Source organism: Alligator sinensis, unplaced genomic scaffold, assembly GCF_000455745.1.
Source record: "Alligator sinensis unplaced genomic scaffold, ASM45574v1 scaffold1148_1, whole genome shotgun sequence".
NCBI classification, from domain to species: domain Eukaryota; kingdom Metazoa; phylum Chordata; order Crocodylia; family Alligatoridae; genus Alligator; species Alligator sinensis.
In genome coordinates this window covers 593217-611880 of record NW_005842665.1, presented here as the reverse complement: position 1 = coordinate 611880, position 18664 = coordinate 593217, and the positions used below count along the sequence as shown (strand labels likewise).

The window sequence follows — 18664 nt, the reverse complement described above, 5'->3', positions numbered from 1 at the left end:
ATGCTATAATTAAATGACATAACAAAATGAACAGCAGCAAAAAACAAACCAACAATCCAAAATAAAGCTGAAACAAAAAGCGAAAAAAAAAAAAGAAGACGACTCTCCCCCCCAATCCAAAAGAAGAACAAACCAACCTTTGCTGTCTGGTTTATGGCATTCTTTTGCATTTGTAAAAACTTGTTTATAAGCTTAAATATCACAGGATTTTCCAGCTATATGGCAAAGGAGTGAAACAGGAGTAAGTTAGGATATCCCATATTTTAAAAGGCTCTAGAGGGGATACAGGGAACTACAAGCCAGTGAGCCTAACTTCTGCTCCTGGAAAACTGAGAGAAACAATAATAAAAAAGAACTGCTCAACACATGGATAAATATACTTGCATAAATCATGCCTTACCAGCCTACTAGATTTCCAAAAACTTTTGACAACATCTCCCATCAGAAGAGAATAAAGGGAACATATACCTATGGATCAGAAATTGGCTCAAAGATAGAAAGCAAAGACTAAATATAAATGGTCAGTTTTCAGGATGGAAAGAAGTAAACAGCAGTGTTCTCCAGGCGTCTGTGTTGGAACCAGTGCTGTTTAACATATTCATAAATATATTAATAAATGATCTGAAAAGGTGTGTGGGGGGGGGGGGGAGTAGCAAGATGGCCACATTTGCAGGCAGCATTTTCAGGGGGAGGGGAGACGTCATGGCCCAGCCCTAACCCCAGCACACAGAGAGAAAGGGGAGTGGCCTGGCCCTGATCAGACCATGCGGGAAGAAGGTCCTGGCTCAGCTCTAGTCCACCATGCAAGACTTGGGATTCTGGCCCTGGGGAGGATGGCAGTATTAACTGCTACTGCTTCTCTACCACCAAAATTCCCAAGTCAATGGGGAGCCCCTTTGGAGTGGATTCCAAGGCTCTGCAGGCCAGATTTGGCCTGTGGGCTGAAGGTTGAGCACCCCTTGTTCAGCTAGATTCAAAAAAAGGATTAGACAAATTTTTGGATGAAAAGGGCATCAGTAGCTATTGAACATGGGAGCTAGGAGTACAGCCTCTGAATTAGACATTCCTAGACCTTAAAGGTTGGAGGCTCCAAGTGAGAGTAGTGGGAAAAAAAGCTCTAATTGTGCCCAGTTCACTCTCCCTTTCAGCATCCATTCTCTGGTGGTGTGACACAGGCCTATTTGCCATTTTGAAAGCTTGCGGGCCAATGCCCACCAAGAAAAACCATAAGCCTTCCTCGAAAAGGGAGGATACTGGGGAAGTGGCAACTGATTTCTAAGGCCAAATGATAACAAAACAGGGACTGGAGTGGAGGTCAAAAGTTCAGAATGAGTGCACTGAGAGGGAACACTGAGAACATGCCAGACAGTGTCCACTGGCCCTCAAATGAGTCCACGGAGCCAGAGGACACTGCCCAGTAAAACACTTGCTCGGAGATGTGAGTGGACAAAGGACAGGAAAATGCCCCCACAGATCTGGGAGGGTTGGGGTAGGGGAGGGTCCTTCTGTCTACAGCCTCCTTCCAGGTGAGATAGATCACTATCTTGGCTAGGGCCAGGAGAAGGTTGAGCAGGAGGTCCCAGGACTTGATGGGGCCACATATGGGGAGTACACAAATATAAAAGTCTAGGGATAAGTGCAGCCAGAATCTCAGCAGGAGGTTCTGCAGGAGGCGTAAAGGGGCTGCATCCTGGAGCATTCCAGATAGGCATGTGCCAGGGTCTCCTTCTGCTCACACAAGGGGAAGATGTCAGATGTCTGTGAACCATGCCAGATACACCCCATGGTGACAGCTACATGTATCCAACACCAGCTGAGGTCTCTGGTAGTTCATGGGATCAAGATGAAGTATATACTCATCCACCAAGGACCCTTGTCCTCACTAAGGGTGTCCTGACACTTGGTGTCTGAGCTGGATGTGAGGCTGGGATGGTGGAGGGTGCAGATAGTGAGTATGAAGTGCTGGTGGTCATGGGCGGTTCAAAAGTGGGCTAGCTTGGTATGTCACAGTCTGCTGTGGCAAGGGCCCCATAATGAGCTCTGAGGCAGTGGGGGATGCTGGGGAGGGTGGAGACTTCCCTCATGCTAGACTTGGTGAGGGCAGTGTCCAGAAGGGTGGCCTTGATCTCTTGGAGTAGGCAGCAGGGCACATGTAGTGTGGGCTTCTCCATGCACCAGGCCAGTGCAGCAAGATCTGTCCACCCCTGCTTGGCATAATCTAGGCGGTCCCTGATATGGGTGATGCTGGCCAGGACCATCCTCCAGCGCAACCAGGGCACCTCTGTTGCTAGTACCGCCAGCTGTGAGTTTTTTTAGCAGGGACCTGGAGTTGGAGCACATGGCCCAGGACCATCTTGATGGTGTGGAGGATTTCTGGCTGAAGGCCACATGATATCTTCGTGAGGTGGCTGAAGTATACTCTGTCTCCCCAGTTCAGCTGCAAGCTGACTTCAGCATCTGGAGCTGTGTGGGTCTCCTGCAGAAAAAGCACAGAGTACCCTGCCACTCCCAAAGGAGAGTACCTGGCACCTCCAGAGACCCGTCCTGCAGCTGTGGACACTGAGGGTCACAATGTTAAGTGACCTCAGTGCTGGGTGGCATCAGCAGGCTTAGCACAGGCCTTGCAGCAGTATTTCCAGGCACAGGGCCCAGCAGCAATTCCCTGCCCCCCTCCACGTTCCATCCTATACTTTGAGGGTGTCATGGAAGTCAGGAGCCTGTGTTTAGTAGGGCTGTGCGAAACAGCAGTGTTCCACTTCGACTTCCGTTTCAACGTTTCAATGGAACAGTGTTTTATTTTGAGTTTTGAGGCATCTCCCCCAGCTTGGCTGAGTTTCCCAGCACTGGGGACAGTGCCTGGCTGGGGGAGGTGTCTCTCCCAGCTGGGCTGAGTTTCCCAGTGCTGGGAACTGAGCCTGGTGATGGGAGGTGCTTTCCCCTGCCGGTCTCAGTTCCCAACAGCTCGCAGCCCCATGGAACTCAGCCCAGTGGCAGGAGGTGGAGTGCAGCACCAGCTCTGCCCACCTTCCGCCACTGGACTGAGCTCCATGGGGCTGCCGGAGCCGATCAGAGCTTAGCCCAGTGTTGGGAGGTGGGGAGAACTGGCTGTGCTCCAATCGGCTCTGCTAGCTCCATGGAGTGCAGCCTGGCAGTGGGAGGCAGGGAGAGCCAGGGCTGTGCTCTGAGCGACTCTGCAGCCCCATGTGGCTCAGCCCGGCGGGGAATACAGCCCTGGCTCCTCCCTGCCTCCCACCACCTGGCTGCTGCTTCAAAACTCAAAACATTTTGAAGCTTTCAAAATGTTTTGAGTGGCCTCATTTCTTTCTGAGGCTGCTTCAAAGCCCTTCATTTAGTTTCAATTTCACTGTTTCGAGCTTGAAAGAGTAGAAACAGTGTTGAAATGAAACATCTGGCAAAGCTTCGCAAAGCACCCCCCTGATGCCCACTGCATCAGAACCACAGGGTAAGTTTGAGATGGTTTCTGGGATGGTTTGTGCAGGCTCTGGAGGAGATCCAAGGGGCACCATGGTGGCATCAGTGCCCTCCCCAGAGCCTTGGGGAAGGGGATCTTCCCCATTGGGGATCACAGGCCAGGGCTTCCACCACCCCCAGATGGTCAGAGGGAGAGGGCTGTTCTGCCAGAACCACCCCAAGGCCTGTGCCTTGGTGCCTGTGGTGATAGGGGGCAGGTCATGGTTGGTTGAGTGGGGTGTCTCCTCCATGGACTTCTCTTCAGAACAGTCTGACTGTCTCAGATCCTCCTCAATAGAATCAACTCTTTTCATTTTCATTGGGATGGGTTGTCTGGCACAGCATAGGGGTGACCAACAGGCATGGTTTTCAGATCTGCCCCATCTTGCTGGGCTGAAGGGTGATTCCCCCCATGTTGGATGATCTGAGCTGAACCTGGGCCTTCCTATTGGCTTTGTAAGCAGAGCACTATCCAAAGGGGACCAGCACCCACTCAGCCATGGGATGGTCTGTAGGTGGATCAGTTCTGGGGGGAGGGGTGTGGTAGGGGATGGGGGGGAAGGAGGAAGGGAAAGTGGGGTAGTAGCAGTGGGGACAGGGGAGCAGGTGTTATCTCCCTCCTCTCTTCTGCCTCCTCCCCTTACCCTGGGAGCCCACCAGTGGGGAGATGACTCTGCCCAGGGTCAGGAGGTGGGGAAGGATGTCTGAGCTTAGGCGGGACAGAGCTTGACTTCCCAGGTTCCCAGCTTCTCCAGGGGTTTGAGGGGAACATGCTTACTCCACACAGAGAGCCCCTTTTTCACCACCTTCTGGGTGACAGCCTCTGTGGCAAGAAAGAAAATTCCCTTGCTGTGGAACCTGGAGGCCACCATGATCTTTGGGGCCCCCACTGTCCAAACTAAGTTTCAAAGTGCTAGCCCTCTTTCTCTAGCAGCTAGCACCTCACCCCATGCCTATGGGTGAGGGCTGAGAAGGGGGCCCTGCTGCCTGAGGTGGAAGGAGCAGCAGTGGTGGAGAGCCCAGGCTTGGAGCCCAGGCTTGGAGGATGTGGCCACAGTGGCCTGGCCATAGATGTGGCTTGCCAGCTGGGAAGCTGTGTTGGCAGGGCCAAAGGCAGTTTGAGTGGGCATGGTGATCCCTAATAAAAACCACCTGGTCCCCTCAGGTGCTGGTAAGCTTGGTAGCTGTCCCTTTACCTTTCCTACCCCAGGTGTGCAAGAAATTCCCAAGGAGCCCTTGTCCTTGCCCTGAGTCCCTTTCCCCTTCCCCTTCCCTTTTTCCTTGTCTTGGGGGTCTGTGGCCCTCCAGGGGAAGCCTGACCAGGGGGAGATCCCCTGACCCTGCTGGAGAGCCCCTGCCTCATTACCAGCCCTTGTGTTGGGGGCTGCTGGAGCCCCTGCCTCATTACCAGCCCTTGTGCTGGGAGTTGCAGGGGCTCCTTCCCTGCCATGAGATGGGATGGGCTAGGGTGGGAGAGGGAGCCATGGGGATCCCCTCCACTTGGCAGGGAGTTGAGGGAGTCAGGAGGGCTCATGCAGGTGCCTCCACCTGGCTGCACTATGCTAGGAGAGTGTTGTGGCAGTCAGGGCTTGGGCTGGTTTGTGCTGGGACTCCAGGGGGACAGGAAGAGGAGAAGGGGCCATGGCTGGGGGTGGGGGCAGGGGCATGGGACTGCGTTTTGGGGCTTTACAAGTGGCTGGGCAGGCTGGGGCCAGGGGTGGGGGAAGACAGACAGACAGACACACAGACACAGACACAGACACACACACACACACACACGGTGGCCTGCATTTTGCTCAGCCAAAAAACAAACAGGAGGGTGGGGGGAGTGGGGACAAAGGACTCACCACAAAAGGGACAAAGACATGGGGTGCTGCTGAGGCAGCTCGTGTGGATGGAGCTTGGAGGGACCTCGCTGGCAGTTTGAGGGTCCCCTTCCATTGGCCAGCTGCCCGACAGCTCAGCAGTAGGAGCTGGGATTAGCAGCGGCAGTCTGGAGCCAGCCCAGGTGGAGCAGGCAAGTGTGGAGGTCTAGCCCCATGGGGGAGCTGACAGGTGCCTTCTCTGAGGAAGCCAGGCAGGCTCCACCGAGGAGGGAGGCTCAGCATGTGGCTTCAGCCCAGCAGCTCCAGTAGCAGCACCAGGGGAAAATGCTGGTGCCCCCGTGTGGCCACAAGAGATTAGGCAAGATGGACTCATGGTCTGACTTGGTAAATGGCAATTCTTATGTTCTTATATTCTTATGTACTAGGGCTGTGCGAAATTTTGCTGGCAGTTTCATTTTGATGCTGGTTCAACTCGTTTCGAGCTTGAAACAGCAAAATTGAAATGAAACAGAGAGCTTCGAAATAGCCACAAAATGAAATGAGGCAAGTCGAAACGTTTCGCATTTCAAAGCTCAAGCTGGGCTTGCCTGCAGGGGAACAGAAAGTAAAACAAAAAGAGAGAGGGGGAAGAGGAGGGAAGTGGGGGAAAGCTGCTTTCTGCCTTGGTGTCAGTTGAGTGAGGGCACACCTTAACACACACACAGTGTCACCCACCCATGTCATGAGTTTTGCCTGTCAGCAGCTGGAGGTGCAGGGCCTCAGAACCCAGGCTCCCCCTGCACCTATCTCCTTGACAGCTGACAGGCTTTGTGGCCTCAGCAGGGGCTAGCATGCCTGCAGCTTTCACCCTGCTGTGCCTTAACACAGTGTCACCCATGTCACGAGTTTTGCTTGTCCACAGCTTGAGGTGCAGTTCCCCCCAAACCCTGCACCTATCTCCTTGAAACTTGGCAGGCTTTGTTGCCGCAGCAGGGGCTAGCACGCCTGCAGTTTTGACCTTGCTGTGGCTTAACACATACATGTGACAAGAGTTTTTTGCTTTCAAGACTTTGAGGTACAATTTCCCTGAACTCCCTGCACCTATCTCCTTGAAACTTGGCAGTATTCATGCCCTCAGAAGGGGCTACCATTCCTGCAAGTTTCATCCAAATCACTCTGGAAATGACAAAGTTATAGGCTGTTTTGAGCTTCCCCATTATAGCCTATGGGCGAAACGTCAAAACAGAGAAACTGTTTTGACAAAACGAAACAGAACAGCAGTTTTGAATCGAAATAAAATTCAAAACAAAATGCTTTTCTGTTGAAACACCAAAATGCAAGTCGAAACGGAATGGTGCAGTTTCACACAGCCCTATTACGTACATCTTTTCATTTTGCATGCAGGGTAAGGGATTTTTAAAGCTGCAAGATTAAGTTGCTAAATGAAAAAGTATCTGCTGCTGAAAGAAGCCACTGGTGTGCTAAGCATTTCAGTCACCAGAGATACCAGGCTGCAGGCATAGCTGTTTTGCACTTGTAAGATCCAATAAGCATAATAAATAGTGGCTCTGTCACAAAACAGTCCCCGACCTGAGCACCTTGTCCTATATAAGGTAAATGGAAAACAGGGCTTCAAGGTTAAAATATAATTTACAGAGAATGAATTGGGAAATTTCCAATTTTGCATAGCTCAGATGTTTAAAAAAAAACCCAAGGAAATAAATCTAAGCCATCAAGCCTTCCCAACAAGGTGTCCAGCTCTGCAAGATGCTGACCACTTTCTTAGAAAATCTGATTCTTTCTCTCCCTGCCAACAAAATGTAAAATATAGATACACAGCTCTTTGAACAAAATAGGGAATTATGGATACTATGTCCATGAGACAAGGTTTTTTAGGTAATATCTGTATAGGTGGAAAAGACGTTAGATAAATTGGGGGGCAAAAAGTGCCCTTCCTCAGTCTCCTACAATTGGTCCAATAAAAGATATTGCCAAAGAAATCCTGCTTCTTATCTATTACCTGGACCATCATCATAGGTGGTAGAAGGCCGGGACTAATGGAGCTCAGCCTTGCCAAATGCAGGGCAGTGGGTAGGCACAGAGCCCAGCACACAGTGGCAGCTGCCTCCGACCCATGCACAGATGCAGGGCATGTGCCCCCCAGACCTCTGCCAAGGTGCATACAGCGGCAGGAGCCCCTTGGCACCCCTGAATGAGCTGCCCAGGCTCCAATTGTCCTGCCACGCACCCAGTTGAGGCCCCATTCACCCCAGCCCTTGCCCCACTCCCTCCCTCATCCCCGTGGCCTCCCACAGACTTATCTGCTGGTGGGGGGGGAGGACGGGGCACACTCACAAGCATGCACACACATTCTCAGCGCCCCCCAATTTTTTTTCTACCTCTGCCTATGACCATCATGCCTACAACACCACTCCTGTCCCAAAGCACTTCTGAGTGCACTGCTGCGAAGTACATCCGTCCCTGCACACAAACCCAGAAATGAGGTACTACCCAGCATTGGGTAGAATGAACCCAGAATGAAACTACCCAGCATTGTTGTAAAGATGTCAGTCTCCAGTGGCATGAGAGCAGTGGTAGGGGAACACCTCAAAGGCAGTTTTATCATCTTGTTTCCTGGTCTGGCATGTGTAGGTCAGGAGTGTATGGGGGGGGGGGGGGGGGGGGTTTTTGGTGGATTTTTTTTTTTTTGTGTTTACCTTAAAAAAAAGGAATGCCATGGAAATGATATAACCCACCTGACAAACATGTGAGGCTACAAGATTTCATACAAGAGCCACAAGATTATGATCTAAGGTAATTTACATTTTCCTCCCAGAATAGTTATTCCATTGTGATCATATTTTATGAGATTTTATTTTACATTTGAATTAAAGTTGCTTATTTATGAACAGTTTGGATGCATGTGTTAAACAATGTTAGAAATGTCTCTTCACTAAATCTGGCAAAGGAAGCATTGGCTAGGAGTCAGAACCAGCAGTCAAAAATTCAATCCATGGCCTACAGTGCTAACTCAGTTGATCAAAATAAAAGGGGGGAAAAACAGTACTATTATTCCTAACTGAAGCCAGAGATAAATTGCAACTCTTCATTACTAGCTGTCTTTGGATGCATCTGCACGTGATGCTATGTCATCATAGCAATGTGCTACAGCAACATAGCATGTGTGGGCAAAAACAGTGATGCTGCTGCTACGTCACCATAGCAATGTGCTCCCTTGGTATAGCACATTGCTAGGGTGACATAGCAGCTAAAAATAACTGCACTGCTGGCATGGTGCAGTATGGGCTGTTACTGTGCCATCAGGAAGTACTAAATGATGGCGCACTAATAATAGTGGCATAGGGGCATGTGTAGACGTGTCTCTTGAGTCCCAATTAGATTGCAGAGATAAATTCTCTGAAAGTTAGAATGCAAAATCAAAGAGAATTCATTTAAACAAGCCTTGTCACATCCCATTCAGATCTCCCACTCATTTTGTGAGATTGTGATGCTTTTGTATAGACTTATGAATCCTAAGTACCTCAGAATGGCTCAATGGTTATGGTCTCTACCTTCTCCTAGGGCTGGTGTCACCTCACTCCCAAACCAGGGGCAATGGAGAGTCATAAACATAAATGGCATCCATTCAAATCAGGGAAGCAGAGCAGGATCTAAAGGCACAAGTTTAGGCTTGTCAACCCAGGTGTAAATGGGAATGCATGCATTTGGCTGGGGGGTCCAAGGCAACTGAATGTGATGCCAACCATCGTGCAATGCTGGGTGAAGAAACTGGCCTGCCTTAACCTGATGGACCACTTAGGCTTGGGATGGACTTTCAACTTTATTTTGACAATTTTCCCAATGAGGGCAGTATGAGTGGCTTGGTTTTGAAAAGAAATGGAATAGAAATGGATAGCTCTGGTCACTCAATGCCGTATCAGTTAGTCTACAAGAGTATGACTTGACTCTTAACGAGATTAACTTCAAGTGAAAGTGTCACAAGAACTGCATGGTTAGAAATCAAGATATCACAACAATTTAAAGTAATCATGAATCGAAGGAAGAAGGATGCTCCAATGTTGCTGAACCAGGAAAAACTCAGAGTTCATCTGTTTATCACCTGTCCCTATATGGGCACCTGCAGCTTTCCAAGAGCGCAAAGGATTCCCCATGTTCCTGCCACCTTCTGGTCTGTTCACTCCAAAGGCCCCAGGCATTGCAGCCACCCTCCCACGGACAGAGTATAGATGGAATGGACTCCCTCTAGTGCCCAATAATACTCCATGCATCCAGCAGTGGCTGCTACAGGAAGCAACTCTGCATCTTGTGTCTGTATTGCTGAGCCAGGCCAGAAGCAAAGAGCTGACCCGAGACATAGACTCTGAACTCCCACATGGCATCTTGTAGCACTATCACTAGGTTAGCAATGCTGTATGTGCTGCTTTAGCTTCTGCTGTTAGCTGTGCCAGTGAAAATCTATATTAGTTCAGCAGAGTTCACTGAAGTTATTCCAAGTTAACATCAGTGAAATCAGTGGCCCAATGCAATTCTAACCCACCTATGTAATATTAAAAAGTTGATCCCCAAAACACTGAATCATTGAATTGATCTCCATGGGACTAAGATCAGGTCCTAAGAGAATGAAATACTTTTAAAATCATGTTTTCCTCTATGTTCTGTTAAATAATTATGATTATGAACATCAACCTCTTGTAATTCTGAGAATAATTGTGACAGTGTTCACCAGATATTCCCTTTACAGTCCCTTATTCCAGGCGTACTGAGTCTATAGCATTTCTAAATGCCATCAGGTTTTTTTTCCCCCGTTCATAACTAATTCATGAACCAGCACTATTCCACAAAACTTCTTCTCCATATTTATTTTTTTACAGGTTTCGTAAATGTTCAGTAACATGTTCCAGAAAATCACTGACAAATAAGGGGAAACAATTATTTTGACATCACAATGATTTAACACATGAAGTAATCCATTAAATTGTGCTTTACACCAATGAAAATCTTCAGTTCTACAAACTAGCTTTTAAAGAGCAATAAAAGTAGATATGGCCACTCACAATACAATCTTTTAGCAGCAGAGTTCATACACATTATTGCACATAAACAAAGAAGAAGAGTCCCTTAGGGATTTAAAATCTATTAATTATCTTTTTACCTTAAACACAACAATTGATGGAAAAGTCCTGGTTTTCCTTCCAGCATTAGTTTGAAATTCACATGAGAATGACAGGTTATGAAATGTGACAAGCGAATCACAAAACTCCTTGAGATGGCCAAGAAGTGAAGTTTGTTATAACCCAGAGAATTGACTGCTATCCATAGAAAAAAAATTGCAAAACCAAACTAGAAGAGGCATTTAAACACAATTCTAGATCTCTTTCCTGAGTACCTTGTTGCTGTTATTAGGGAAGAGTAGTTTTCAGTGCCGTCACAACAGCTCTCTTTTTCTGACTGAACAGCACAGTACTTTCCATCGTCTTAATTTGCAGAAGTTTGGGATTCACTGGGGACTTCATTCTGATCTCATTTAGCCTGGTTAAAATCAAAAGGACTTCCAGGGATGTCAGTCACATAGCAGTGGTGGAAAACCAACACAAGGGAGTTCATGAATCCATGCAGAGAGCATTTTGCATCCATATAGTATTTAATGTGTAATGTACAACATGGACATTAATCAGAATTGCTCTGGGTCCGAGAAACAAGTCATTAATGGGGCAGAAAGAGTGCTTATAGCAAGAAGGTTAACCACTGGGAAGGTCTCCCACGCTAATTGACACCAGAGACTGAAACACTCTTAGGGAACAAATTCAGATCTGGCCTATAGTGGGTGTTACTTCTATTACTAAATTGGTTTACAGAAGTTCTGTCCCAGATCCCCTCCAGATTCAAGTTAACTCTTAGTTCCCCAGCATCCCAGGATGCTTTGCACCTTCCCCACAAACCTCCTCTCACAGGGCGGGCAGGCTAGCTTTGTCCCAAACCGTCTGCTTCAGCCAAGCAGGGAGAGATGTCATAGCACCCCCCAGCTTGTGGCCTGGGCCACTACAGGCACATGGCTGGATTTCTGAAATAAAAAATGAATGTCTGTTCACTTTCTTACCAGCTCAATCTACACAGCTTAGACTAACCTGTGAAGATTGAATTGATCCAGCCTTGGGCTTTTTGACTGTCTGTACTTAGCCCATGTGTCACTTATCACACTGCTTATATCACTGCTCTATTTGGCCCAATTACTTGATGACAGGAATGGAAGAGGCTGAAATCCAGAAATGGGGCCAAGCTGCCAAGTCTGAAACCAAATATAGGAATTTTCCCAAAGTTCAAACCTGACATTCTGTTTTGCCTATTACAGATACAGCACAGCTGTGAGGTTTGGCTCTGAAACAAACCTTCACAAACATCAGAGGAATTGGATCCAGTTTTCTAGATTCAATGCATCACTAACCACCACCAAAAACATATGTCGCTAAGGAGATTTTCTTGCATTTTTTTTACATTCTCATCACTGCCACAGGCTGTTGTAAGGAAAGGCACTGGGGCAGAGAAAAAGATGCTGTATTGGTACAAAGTTGTGTGTGTGATAATGTGTGTGTATACACTCTGGCATGCAGGGAAGATAGGCTTGATTTTCATCTTTTGACAAAATACAGGCCACAGACAATATGTTCACTTCTTACACCAAACAAAACTGCCAAATCTCAACATATCAGCAGGATTTTTTCCTAGCATGAACCTGCATTCAAGTGTATCTGGAAATATGCTGCAAGTAGTGAATACATGATGTGGAAGAATAGCAACAACATCTGCATTACAGGAAAGTGAGTAATGGAGCATCACAGTAGCAGAATGGAGGCAACAGTTTTCTTACTCCATTCAGTAATAAAAGAAGCCATGAATGTGAAGAGAGATCCAATATCTTTGCTTGTTTTTTTTTTTTTAAATAGTGCTTGCAAAGTTTTGGAAATAAACACACTAAAATAAATTCTGGACTCATTTAAATCAACATAGTTACAATGAAAATCAGTGGAGTTACAGAAATGTAAGCTTGGAGTACAGGGCTATGAATCCAGCCTGCTCCTCTGATTAGTGGCATAAATTATTTTGGAACGTCTGCTAATAATAATACTCAAGGTGAACTGACTGTGGGTTTTTCTGAAGCTGCTGACGTCATTGGGAAGGCTTTGGATGCAGTCTTTAGTCTTGATGACCTTTAGAGACTGGCTGACTGGCTCAGTTGTTCCTGTGCAAACACCTGTATGTGCAAAGAAGGCTCAGCAAGAATGAACTTTAACTAAATCTCAGGCATTATGCCTCTTGTTAACATAAATGCCATTGCACACTAGCAGCCATCAGAGACTGGGTTTTCCCTTCTGGGAGATGACTGACTAAAAGGTTAGGCCTAATATTAATGTACGGCCAGACTTTTAAAACAAATTTTTCAGCCACCCGGAGGCTTTGCTTTCATTGTCCCTGATAAAATTTGCTCCATGTCACACAGCAGGAGCAGTTTGGAGAGGGGGTGCTGGATGCACAGTAATAGGTGTTGCTGCAGGCAGCAAGCTCCCAGCATCCCTCTCCCCTCACCCGGGAGGGCAATGCTGTCAAAGTGAAACACTGGATCACTGTGGCTAGGGGAGGAGGAGGGAGGAATTTCATTAGGTGAAAAGAAAGAACAGCAGGGAAGAAAGGAGAAGAGCACCCACCTGCTTTCAGAGTGAAAAATAAGGGTCACTTGGCAGTAAAAGGCAGGTGGGAAGAAAACTGTTTATCTCCTTTCTGTTCTCTTTTTTCCAACCTCTCTAAACTCTTCTTTTCCCTTACCCTTCCTTCCACCCTACCTGCACCAGCCCACATCAGCTGACACTGCTCTACTCTGCACTCAACCCAACCAAAAGCACCCTTTACCCTCCCAGCTCAGAAAGTAAGCTCCTTTCCTCCCAACACCATCATCTGCTCCATTTCCTACCCCTCCCCCTGGCATCTTCAAACTCAGACCACCTCTCCTAATGGCTCCAGTTTGGCTCCATCCTCGTCTTCCTTCCTACTCCTCCAGGTCTTATAAACACAGCCTCCCCCATCTTTGCAAAGCAGAAAACACATCTTCAGATTCAGAATCATTTCTCCTTCCTACCCAGTACCCACCACAGTGTCAGAGGGATCCACTCTTCCTTATCCTTACTTAGTTGCTGTTGGGTCTGAAGAAGCAGGGAAGTACAACACAAACTCATGTTCCCTTGGTCCTTCTTCTCCCTGTGCTCTAGCACTATACACTGAAAAGTCAGACCTCTTACCTCTGACAGAAAAGCACCAGCTCTGTCTGGAGCCTAGTAGCAAAATATTGCCTGCAATGCATCAGCCACGCTACAGGGTTGTGATATTGTGGATGTGGCCTAGCTTCTCATGACCAGCTGCCCAGGTGGAGATGTAGGGAGATGAAGTAACATGGACTGAAAAGCTGCTGTCTTACCAAACAAAATCTTGCACTCTACAGCTAACAAGGCAAGTTGGTAGTCTTTTTTCCCCTTTAGTATTAGTTATACTCACTTTGTAGGAATTCCTGTTTTGAATACATTTTTGTATGCACTAACTGCCACTGATGTTTTGACAAGTGTTTTGTTAGTCTAAAATATCAGTGTGCCCTGAAAATAAGACAACGTTTGGAAATGTAGTGACAAGTTTTCAAAAGCAATCTCTCTCTGTGCAAAATAATTTTGGAATAACTTTTCTTTACTGTCCCCTAAACCTCACATCTGTGAACCTAGATTGAGTAGTTTGATTTTAGTAACTGGGGGGATAAGCAAAAAACCATTCATGAATGCAAAACTAAATTTGGAGGTGTACAGATGGTGAAACCACTTTGAAAAATGGCCCACATAATGCTAGATTTATGCAACAAGGGAAAAATGTATCTCAAAAATTATTTTTGCATATACACCATTACAAACAGCAGAAAACTCTGAACTAGACATACTATTTTAGTCCCAAGAACCTAAAATATGAAGAAAGAATCAATTATTATAAATCTTTTGCTAGTCAACATTTAAAAAAACCCAGATAAAGATCTGTTGCACAGGAAAGCTATAGACTTTTAGAATATTTTCAACTCAAGCATTGGGATATATACATTTGTAAAACCGTGCACAGGAGAAGATAGCACATTAATATTAGTAACAAATTGCAAGATTTGTTCACACACCTTTTGTATCCTTTAAAAAAAATCTAAATTTGATAGATCATTACCAATGCAGTCTCTAGAAAGAAAACCATATTAGTTCTTGTCACTCAATATAAAAGAACCTTTTTATAGACAATGCTTCTAGAGCAGATTTGGAAAATGTCAGATTCATACTGAAACTTTTTCTCCTCTTCTCCTTCCCTTTTTTTAATCTTTCCCATTATCCTGTTCATAGATTTCACCTTTTGTGAAAGTCAAAGCAGATATCATAACCTTCAGTCAAGTAATCTAAGCAAAGCCTGGTCTGCAGACATTCTCAGTTACAGCAACTGTCCCATTCCTCTGCCAAGCTTTCAGAACGAAGGTTGCCTACTAGCAGATTTGGTAATATGCACCAACATCTGCTAGAATTAGGTAGAAACTAGCTAACTCGTTTCTCTTCTAAAACACTAGTGATTATAGCCTTTCACATGAGAAAAATGAGCATGTTAAACCTGTGTGCCACTTAGTGCTTGATGTAATTAAATCACTTGGATTAATTACTTTTTTTTCTTATTGAAAACACAGCTTGTAAGTGTTTCAAGAGCAACATGGTTTTCTCTGTTTCACTTAGTGCAAAGCTACATAATACAGTTACAATGGATAGTATGACATAGACCATCTTCAACAGTGTAGTAAGACTCAAATTTTGTCTTCAATTTTTTATTCACATTTTCACAAATTTCAGTAGCTCAAATTATGAAGAGTACATCTGTTAAAGCAAAGGAAAGAGCTACCTGGTCAAGCTATTCTCAGAGCTTATGGTCTTGTAGGAAGTTTATTTTGAATAGGAATCTATACTATCGCCATTTAGTAACATTAATTAATGTGCATTGAGGAAGAATAATGTTCTTCTAGCTGACAGAAAATAAGAACTACTAAGACAAAGAAAGCCTATGGTTAGACTTTGTCTTATTTACCAAACAATAGTCATTTCTTGTCTAATCTGTGAGTTACCAAAGTTGTACAGTCACACAACCTTTCCAATCTGTGTTTCTTTTGGCTGAGACTGAAGAGTTTCACCATCTTGCCACCTGACTATTGTAATCTTCTGTAACGGTGATTTCTTCCGCAGTTTCTTCCTTTGACCACTGGTGAGCCCTTTGCTCCCGCAGCAGCCTCCGCTCCTCTCGCCTTTTTTGCCGGTTCTTCTGGTGCTCCTCTTGCTTAGAGTACTGAAAACGTTGAAGAAATAGGTCCTTAGCATATTCATAAAGCTGCATATCCAAAAAATTCAGATCCTCTATGCGTTTCCGTACCCCCTCATCGATATCTACATTTGAGGCTCGTGTAACATTGAACTGGGTGAATGGGGAAATGAACTGCAGGTTGAATGTCCTCTCAAAGAGATACTGAGTTTTCCTCTGAAACTCTGTGAGTCCAAAGAAGGCCATGTTTTTCAGGTTGTTCTTGGCGCTTTGTAATAGGATCATATTCCTTTCACTTTCATTCATAAAAGTCAAATTGTAACATCCAACTAGGCTGAGATCTGCCAGCATGCGCACCTGGCGGTTGTTGGCTAAATTATAACTACAGTCCATGAATTCCTGTAAACTGACTCCAGACCAGTCATCTCCTTCATAACAGGTAGGCAGCTCGTCTGGTGTTGGACTTCTTCCATCACACATATGAAGGGAAGTTTTCCATGTTGCACCTCTCTGGACATGCTTCCATTCACTCAAGTACCGTGACACCGGATCCCTCAACATTGTGATGTAATAGAAGTTCCTGAAACAACATTTTAAAATAAGCTTTAGGATTCATTAGTATTTATTTTATTTCTCTGACAAAATGCTTACCAGGCAATGTTATTCTTTTAGCTTTTGAAAGTGAAACATGACCAAATAATATATTCCTTTCAAATATGACCCTCAGATGATAAAATTAATTGCAGCTTACAATAGTCAAAATACTTCCAAGAATGTGGACTGAAGCAATATTTTTACCCAACTCTTTCATCTAAACGTCTTTTATCATTATAGTTTCTGTAGTTCTTACAAGTTCTACTTGAAAAAAAAAATCAATAACTACCTCTTCCTTAAATCCTAGTGAATAGTATAGCAAAACAGAGAACACATCTTAAAAATGATTAATACTGTAAATAATTGGTAGGCAGGTTGGAATTGAAAGAGATACCACAAAAAATGACCAGTGAATATACAAGAGGGATACTTCTTTGGATTTAATTATAAAGTTTCCTCAAATGACCACCTGTTCAGCCAGCTTTAAGTTACACGGGACTTCACAAATCCACACTACTGTTAATAAACCAGTATTAGCACTATCAGAATCAACGGGAAAAATATTCACACCATTTGAAAGACAAAACAGAGAACTGGTGAAACAGCTGGTATGCGTTTTGGAAATGTATTGGGATGAAGATTACACAGCAAAAAGATCTGCATTCCCTCACCATTCTTTGGCACATAATGAATCTAACTCAATGAGAAAATAAAATCCTGCTACCTCTCTTCTAGCCTGTCATTCATACAATTTGATAATCTTTATAATACTTGGTCAGATTATATGAGTAGCATGCACCAACCAGTTGCTCCAGCTGCTGTCAGTAATGTCACATGGAAGATTTTGGCATAAGCTGTTGATTTGAACAAATGTATCATTAAATGTGTTCGACTAAGGATAATGACCAGACTGAAACCCATTTATATGATTTGATTTGAGACAAAATCTAGATTAAAACTAGTTACAATCACAAAGATTAAAAGGATGTGTTGTTGAATGCAAAAATTAACATTATTCAGATGTTACCTATCTGAAACATCAGAGAGAGGCCAAAAATCCATACACAGTAAAAGCTGCGCTATCTGGCATCTTACAAGTCAGCATGCTCCACTAACCGGCATGCTGGTTTGTAAGATACAGTGAAACTGGAAGTACCCACTGTGGCGCTTCCAGTTTCTCCGAGCCCCCAAGGCCCGGGGCAAAGCAGCCTGCGCTGCTGAGCCCCCATGGCCCGGGGGCATAACAGGCTGTGCAGGCCTGTGAGGGGCCTGCCTCCCTATTCCATGGGGCCCGCAGGATAGATGGTGATGTGGCAGGAGGGGTGGTAATGCCACAGGAGGGGCGGAGGGACACCCCAGACGCGGCGGGAGAAGCGGCAGCCGGGGCCACTCAATTAACCGGAATATTTTGTTATCCACCATCCCCCATTCCCAGGGGATGATGAATAACAGAGCTTTTACTGTATTTTGAAATAGAATAAATAACTGCAGACCTCATATTGACAGTTTGTCTCTTAGTTGATGTATGGAAGTTTTTGGCAATCTGAAATGGGTTAAAATTGAGTATACTCAGAACAGTCTCTCATGGACTGAATTTGTAATTGAAAAAAGATGTTATTCAAGAAAAATCTAAATATTAGGATTGTAGTCTAGGGGCACAACTAACAATCTTATGATTTTTGTCAGCTTCAATAGCAAAGGAAAAAAGCCCAGGACTGAAATTAACCCAGATGGCACGGTATAAAAATAGAGGTTTGCATGACTCATTCGACAGTGAACAATACATAAATAAATTATGAGTCTGCAACCTCTGATCTGTTGATCGTATCCTCAGATTTCTTCAGACAGTTATGATCTCAAGATGCTTCTTATTGACCCTGGCTGACACACAGAAAAATGAGCAATACTGATAACATGATGCACTGAAAACAAGCTAACACTGCACTGAAAACAAGTTGATAGGAAATCACATTGCAGTTGAATGAAAAATCTGACTATTTATAGTTGCTGGGTACAATGGTATTCCTATCCAGATCAAAATATGTCACCCATTTTCTGAACACTGAAGAATCCTTTGTGCTTTTTCAGATAGTTCAGCTATCAATTGTGAAAGAGATGTTCTCAAATCTTGCTAAAAAATTCAGGTATCCCTCCCGAACATCCCTAGGAAGAAGGTCTCTAAAGTCAAATACTAAGCCCCCCCCCCCCCCCCCCCCCCCCAAGTTAGTGACTTCCATCCTCAAGATCTGTAATATCTGTTCCAGAATGAGGTTCCAGTGTCAAAAGTGCTGACTGCTCACTGCTACAACATCTCTTCTCTACGTACTATCTTCTGACAGGTTCTATGTTGTATGATTTCACAGTAGAGTGGCTGCAAATTTTCTGGAATCAGGAGAAATGTATGTTGGGTAGTG

General features: G+C 45.1%; 1 protein-coding gene across 1 annotated transcript in view; it reads right to left on the bottom strand.

Moving 5' to 3' along the window:
* Positions 1-15527: 15527 nt before the first annotated feature.
* Positions 15528-18664, bottom strand: part of LOC102384630 (heparan-sulfate 6-O-sulfotransferase 3) — a gene marked incomplete at its 5' end in the record, with an annotated part of 594387 nt that continues 591250 nt past the window's right edge. The window contains one exon of the mRNA XM_006033828.1: positions 15528-16236. Within this exon, the coding sequence (XP_006033890.1) occupies positions 15528-16236 (709 nt within the window). The remainder of the gene's footprint in view (positions 16237-18664) is intronic.